Source organism: Carex rostrata, chromosome 9 (assembly GCF_964058835.1).
Source record: "Carex rostrata chromosome 9, lpCarRost1.2, whole genome shotgun sequence".
Classification (NCBI taxonomy): domain Eukaryota; kingdom Viridiplantae; phylum Streptophyta; class Magnoliopsida; order Poales; family Cyperaceae; genus Carex; species Carex rostrata.
This window is the reverse complement of record NC_135926.1, coordinates 12,184,223-12,191,749: the sequence shown is the minus strand read 5'-3', so window position 1 is coordinate 12,191,749 and position 7,527 is coordinate 12,184,223. Positions and strand designations below refer to the sequence as shown.

The following is a 7,527-nucleotide window of genomic DNA, read 5'->3' as shown; positions in this document are numbered from 1 at the left end:
TGAGATCATGTGCGATGCGAGCGACTACGCAGTAGGAGCTGTTCTTGGGCAGAGGAAGGGAACGATGCCATGTGCCATCTACTACGCTAGCAAGGTGCTAGACCCTGCCCAGATGAATTACACGACTACCGAGAAAGAACTTCTTGCTGTTGTCTTTGCTCTTGACAAGTTCAGATCGTATCTGGTTGGTTCAAAGATCATCATCTACACCGACCATGCCGCGCTCAGGTACTTGTTGAAAAAACAGGACGCAAAGCCTCGGCTGATAAGATGGATTCTTCTCCTGCAAGAATTCGATCTTGAAATCAGAGACAAGAAAGGGGTCGAAAACACCGTAGCCGACCATCTCTCCAGACTCCGTTTGGATGACGAGAGTTCTGCCGACTTGCCAATCGATGATTCCTTTCCTGACGAGCAGCTTTTCTCCGCTTCAACTCTGGCTCACCTTGATGCGACTCGCATGGAGTGTCTTGCGACTCGCATCCTTCATGATGAGACTCGCATGGGAGTCAATGCGACCCGCCTGAGCAGGTATCCAGACCCTTGGTATGCAGACATGGCCAATTACCTTGCCTCTGGGATCCTACCAAACGCCATGACTTACCAGCAGAGGAAAAAGCTAAAATCTGACGCAAAATTCTTTTTCTGGGACGATCCCTTTCTTTTCAAGTTAGGGATCGACAACCTCCTCCGACGCTGTGTACCACATGAAGAGACACGTTCCATTCTCGAGCACTGCCATTCATCCGCCTATGGCGGACATGCCTCGTTCTCCAAAACGGCCGCCAAGGTTTTACAATGTGGTTTCTTCTGGCCATCTATCTTTAAGGATGCGAAAACCTTGGTGATGTCATGTGACAAGTGTCAACGCACTGGGAACATCACTAATCGCAATGAGATGCCTCTCAACTCCATTCTTGAGGTCGAAGTCTTCGACGTGTGGGGCATAGATTTCATGGGACCATTTCCAGCTTCATGTGGAAATGAGTACATTCTAGTTGCGGTTGACTACGTTTCAAAATGGGTCGAGGCAGTGGCCTGTCGAAGAGCTGACTCAGACGCGGTGAAGCGATTATTCAATGATGTCATCTTTCCTCGCTTTGGAGTGCCAAGAGCTGTCATCAGCGATGGAGGGAAGCATTTCATAAACCGTCAATTCAACAATCTCCTGCAGCGACATGGAGTGACGCACAAGGTCTCCACCTCTTACCATCCTCAGTCGAACGGCCAAGCTGAAATCTCCAACAGGGAAATCAAATCTATCTTGGAGAAGACCGTGGCAAGAACAAGGAAGGATTGGTCTTCGAAATTGAGTGACGCACTCTGAGCCTACCGTACAGCATTCAAAACACCGATTGGGATGAGCCCTTTCAAGCTGGTGTATGGAAAGCCGTGTCATCTGCCAGTTGAGATTGAGCACAAAGCGTTCTGGGCCACTCGTGCTATCAACATGGACTTGTTAGCAGCTGGAGAGAAGCGTATCCTCGATTTGCACGAATTGGAAGAGATGCGTCAGCACTCATACGAGAATGCGAGGATCTACAAAGACAAAACCAAACGAATTCATGACAAATGCATCATGTCTCGTGACTTCAAGGAAGGCGATCTGGTCCTCTTGTTCAATTCCAGGTTGCGACTCTTTCCTGGGAAATTGAAAACCAGATGGTCAGGTCCGTTTGTGGTACGAAAGGTGCACCATTTCGGCGCGATTGAAATTGGGAATGACACATGTGGGGATTTCAAAGTGAACGGTCAGCGTCTCAAGCACTATGTGGCAGATCAGGATTATCAGGAGCGGGTTGTTCAAGACCTCTCTGACCCCGACTCACCGGAGGATTAGCACAGAGAAGGTCGAGCTTGAGACCTGAAACAAGCGCTTCTTGGGAGGCAACCCAAGCCTTTTCAGTTTACTTTTAGTTAGATTAGTTAGCTATTTTTCCTTTTTATCGAAAAGAATTACCAACTTCCACTTGATGCGACTCGCATCATCTCAGATGCGACTTGCATCACTCGATACGACTCGCATCCCACATGATGCGACTCGCATCAATGCGAACCGACGCAGCATCAAAAGGGTGCGCCCAAACGACGCGAGTCTCACCATATAACCCTCACCCGCACCCCCTGTTCCTTTCTTCTTCCTCTGCCCAGCGAACCCCACCTCTCCTTCTTCTTATTCTTCTTCGTTGCGACTCGAATCACCTCCGTGCGAGCCTCAACGAAACCCTCCACCGAAACCCTAAACCCTTCTTCTCCTACTCGCCGGCCTTCACCTCCTCTCCATCGATCACACCCATCTCCATCTCTCCCTGCCGAAACCTCCTTCTCACTTCCCTTTTCTCCATTGCCACGATCACAACCCTCTCATTATCTCTTCTTCCGCCTCTGCTAGATCGCCTCTGCCGCCAGATACCAGACAGTGCGACTCGCATCACTCCCAGTGCGACTCGCATCATCTCAAGGCGACTCGCATCAACAACAGTGCGACTCGCATCACAGCCATGTCAGATGCACCAGATTTTCCCACATTCAACGAGCGTCACACCAAGCATAACTTTGAGCGACGTCAAGCCGAGCTCCGCCGACAGAGGGATCTCCGTATCCAACAGGGGATACCGGACCCTACTCCCTCTCCTTCAGAGTCTGAGGACCACGACTGGTCTCAGCTAGGCACCAGTTCAGCTCGCACCAGTGGTAACTCCTCTCACTCTTCTTCTTCTCATTCTTCTCAGTCTTCCTATCACCCTTCTCCCGATGGTGCGCACCCTTTTCAATGAGCACCCTTTTCAATGAGGAGGACCTTTGCCTTATGGACCACATGCTCCGTCCTGAGGCTGAGTTGGTGCGACCGGACCTGATGTTGTTCATGGTCCGTCACTGGGTGGATCTCCAGCGCAACACGAAGGTGGGTGGCGCTGTTCGCATTGGCGCCTATGTCACCCTGATCGCTGACAGGCTTGGCGTCTCGACCGCAGGCCTCACTCTCTCTACTGGCCATCTCACCCTGGATGCCAGGGCATACGAGCGGACGACTTTTCTAAAGATTGAGCGCGGTCCTGCTGGCCACCGTTCTCGGTACTTCTGGGCTCTGAAGGGTCATGGCTTGCATCTGATGCCTCTCCGCCTTGCACCCTTGTCTTTCGATGATGAGAGCACCTGGTTTTTCACCGAGCCCCTGCCAGACGAGCCGGCGCCACCTTCTCCTCCTATCCAGCCCACTTCTCCAGTCCATGATGACGTCGCCATGCCAGATGTCCCTCTCTCTCCTGCCCACCCTTACACTTCTCCTATGCACTTCCATGATTCCACATTCCAGGCAGCCACATCTCCCTTCCAGGCAGGCACATCTACCTATCATGCTGGCCCCTCCACTTCATATGCCGGTCCTTCCTATCCACCACCAGTTCCCTCACCCACTATCCAGGATATCTACAGCCTCGTCTATGACATGAGGTCTGAGCAGGGTGCCATTCTCTACGACTTACAGCGCAGAGTGGGTGACATTGAGGATGTTTTGCGCGATTGGAGGTTCGACCCCTCCGATGACTGAGCAGGTTTGTTTTTCTTCTCCCCTTCCCTTTGCTTTATCCTAGAGTCTTGAAGCATTGAGGGCAATGCTCAGACTAAGCTTGGGGGGGTGACTTTAGGATTTTTAGGATTTATTCGTTCTCACTTAGGCCATGTTTACTTGTTTATTGCATTTTTAGGTAGGAATTTGTGTGATTGTGTAAATTGGAAACTTTAAAACACAATTGTTGGTGTTGATCAGGATGACCCTAGGAGATTCGAACTATCCCATAATTGACCAACAAACTGATGAGGACGAATGTTTTGACCATTTGTAATGATGAAAACTTGAAATGCATTGAGAAACTCATTTAGAAATTGACCTGTGCCTTCTCAAATAGGGAAATGGGGGTTATTGAAAAAGAAAGTTTGGGATATCATTTGGTATGAATGAATATCAAAGGATGTGTGTATTCATGATATGTGCAAAAGAATAAAAATATAATAATAGATGGAGAAACCAAGAGTACTGGCAATAAGTCCTTTTTAGGGCGCCTTTGAGCTCATCTCCTAAATAAAACAAAAAAATATAAAAAAAAGAAAAGAAAAGAAGAAGAAACGAAAAGACGGAGAACATAAGAGTACTGGCAATAAGTCCTTTTTAGGGCGCCTTTGAGCTCGTCTCCCACTTAAAAAAAAAAAAAAAAAAGAAACTTTTGCACATATCAACACGCGAAGTCTGCAACTTTCTAACCTAAGCTTGTTCCAAGCTTGGGGGGGGGGTTAAAAAGGGAAAATCTCCACAAATGAGGACAATAGTTAAATAGATAAATGATAACTTGATTGATTCAAGTGCTCAGCTTTACAAGTATTCAAATATTTCAGAATTTGAAGTTTGGTTGGTCGATTTGTGTGGAGAATCAAGGTTAAATAGGAAAGTCCAAGTTATACCAACATGATTTTTAAAGTTCCCAATTGAAACAACTCATATAAATTCTTACATTTAGGAAACTCGCATTTAGAATTTAGATTGGTACCAATGTTTAGATTTCTGCTTGAGGACAAGCAAAGGTTAAGCTTGGGGGAATTTGTTATCACATTATTAGACCTATCATTTCGACTTGTTTCCATACGAAAATCTATGTTTTGAACCAACAAAGGGTGCCTTTTACATTGAACATCCATAGAATGTGGTACTGCTAAGTTTTGGTTCTTACTTTGCAGGAATCAGGCGAAATTGGGCAAAATCAGGCAATTGGCAGACTTCAGGAAGCTCTGATGCGAGTCGCATTCATCTGGTGCGAGTCGCATCCAAGCCCAAAGCGACCTGCGATGCGACCCTCACTGCTCTCTCTTGAAGACCGTCTGATGCGAGTCGCATAAACTGTTGCCGCCCAGTTCAAATTAAATCTGACAAGCCCAAAGTCAACTCTGTTGCCTATATAAGGAGGTCCTATGCCAGAATTCGGGGAGCTTTTTCCCCCTTTAGATTCGAGTACACTTAGAGAGCAGAGATCAAGAGAGAAGAAGGAGATTGGAGCTTGATTGAAGAAGAGGAGAAGAAGGGAAGATTTCAAGATCATCTCCAATCCACCTTGGATCTTCGAGCTTCATTATGATCTGCCTATTCTATCTCTCTTTTATGCTTTCTTTTGCTATGCTTGAGTAGATCTCTAGTTCTTAGGGTTAGGATGTAGTCTCTAAACCTTGTCTTTGAGTTGCATGATGATTCGATCTAAGTTTGAACTTGTGTGATTGTTGTTTGAGTATTCATTGTTTGCTTGATTGTGATTTCTTGATTGATTCTTGATTGTCTACTGTTAGATGTCTATAGCATCTCTTCTAGTAATTTGGCCTTGATGTATCTTGTAATTGTGATTGAGCATTTGAGGTAGATCTAAGATCAATAGTAGCCGAGAGGTGAAATTTCTATTATCGAAAGGTTGTAGATACTTCTAGTTAACCAGACAATCAATTTAGGTTAGATACCAGTAGGCGAGAGCCACAGGTTGAAGCCTCGCACAAGAAATCAACTTAGATACGAACACATGTCAGCTCTGCTCGAGGGCCATGCGACCCGCATCAGAGATGATGCGAGTCGCATCATACGGGTCGCATCAGAGATGATGCGAGTCGCATGATAGGTCCAGAGAAGGCAAAGTTTGGGATGAAACCTGAAACCCTAGGAACGCCTTTTATCATTGTTCAAAACCAAAACTTTTAATTGCTTTCATTTACTGTTAATTGAATTGACACCCGAAATTAGGAAATTGAAACGAATTCAAACCAAACCCTTCACACTTCTAGTACTTAACTCGGATTTGTAGAAATTTAGAATCGAATTAAACCGTCCCTGAGGATCGATACCTTAATATACTACACGGATAGGGTTGTGCACTTGCAACCTTAGACGAGAGTAAATTCAAGGTTTAAACTGGTACAACTTGTTGTACCTGAAACTTTGTAAGCACACTCTGAGAAGCGAACAAGTTCCAACGGGTATCTATATCTCAATGTACTCTCAACTTGCTCAATCCATAGTTGACACACATCAATTCAAATCGTTGTTTTCTTTCTTGGTTTAAAACAATGTGGTTGAGAGTATCATTAATTTTAATTATCAATAGGTTTACGGCTTCTGTTTTAAGGCCCGCCTTCATGACGAGGTTAAGTATGTGACAAGCACATTTTTGGTGAAACATTGCACCATTCATAATTCGATTTAGTGACCGTTTAAAAATCTCAATGGAAGCTATGTTATTGCTAGCATTATCGAATGAGATAGAAAAAAATCTTATTATCCATATCCCTCTTAAGGTTATACTCTTGTAAAACCTCAATAATGGATTTGAAAATTTAATTTGCAGTGTGCGGGGAATCCAACACTCGAAAACTTAATATCCTTTTTTGTAATACCCATTGATCATCGATCCAATGCCCGGTAATACAAGAGTACCCAAGTCCATGTTTACCGGCAGTCCATATATTAGAGGTAATTGAGACCTTATTGTTTTGATATGCAAATGTAGCTCATATTTTGTAATGGTAAACTGATTTTTATTTCACTAACCGTCTTTCTATGATAGATCCTCTTGTACATTGGTTGACCACACCCCCGAATGACTAACCGGGCAAAACTCATGCAACCACCCATACTTATTGGTTGTTATTTGTGGGTAATGTACCGGGCCAATTCACTAAGAATTCTTGATTCATCGTATTTTTGGTTGGTTCTGGTACTATCCGAGTTCACAAGGGTTTGGATTTGTCTCGGTCCAGTATTTTCACTTGGAACCTCACCTTTTTTTTGGTGCATTTAGACATGTCTTTTAAAGCTAGTCATACCACTAGTTTGTTTATACACAAAATTCGGTCTCTTGCAATTTTTTACCTTACATTCGAGGGTTTGCAAAAAGTCATCCTCATCTTTGGTCACCTTATACCAGCTGAACCATGGCTAATTGTACTCGGGAGCTCTTCTAGTCTTCTTTCCTCCTGGTTCTTGTGGGGGGCACTTGTTGAAGGAGAGACATCTTCTTCTTGAATTTTAGGGACACTTGTAGAAGGAGTACCTGAAATAGGAACAGTGAATTGACTCGATGATACAGAAGAAGTGCCTCCATATGCATATGGTGGTGTCGGTTGATGTGTTTCTTGTGGAATGAATATATTTGGATCGTTTGAAGTATAATACGGTGCACTTATTTGGGGGATTGTTGATAATTTGGTTGTAGCATTTTGTCCCTTCTTTGATAATTTTGTGGATAATTAGGGGGTGGCATTTGGGAGGAACTATCAAGATAATTATGTGGATAATTTTGTGGATAATTAGGTGGTGGCATATTGGGGCCAAAAATTTCGTGGGACATTCTCGCGGCAAATTCTTCCACCGAGTCACAATTAGGAGTTGTCATTTTTTAAACCTATTCAAAAAAATAAATGTAAATTACTTAACATATTAAAAAAAATATATCTAACCTATTTATTTAACCTATTCAAAATAAATCCGAATTTGAAAAA

General features: G+C 44.3%; 1 protein-coding gene across 1 annotated transcript; it reads left to right on the top strand.

Moving 5' to 3' along the window:
- The first annotated feature begins 1,360 nt into the window (after positions 1-1,360).
- Positions 1,361-1,840, top strand: LOC144559959 (uncharacterized). Its single transcript, XM_078309125.1, has one exon. It carries the CDS (start codon positions 1,361-1,363, stop codon positions 1,838-1,840), a length of 480 nt encoding a protein of 159 aa, XP_078165251.1.
- The last annotated feature ends 5,687 nt before the right edge of the window (positions 1,841-7,527 follow it).

Bases quoted from the DNA above. Each gene is read 5' to 3' on its own strand.
- LOC144559959 (XM_078309125.1), top strand. From the start codon at position 1,361: ATGAGCCCTTTCAAGCTGGTGTATGGAAAGCCGTGTCATCTGCCAGTT.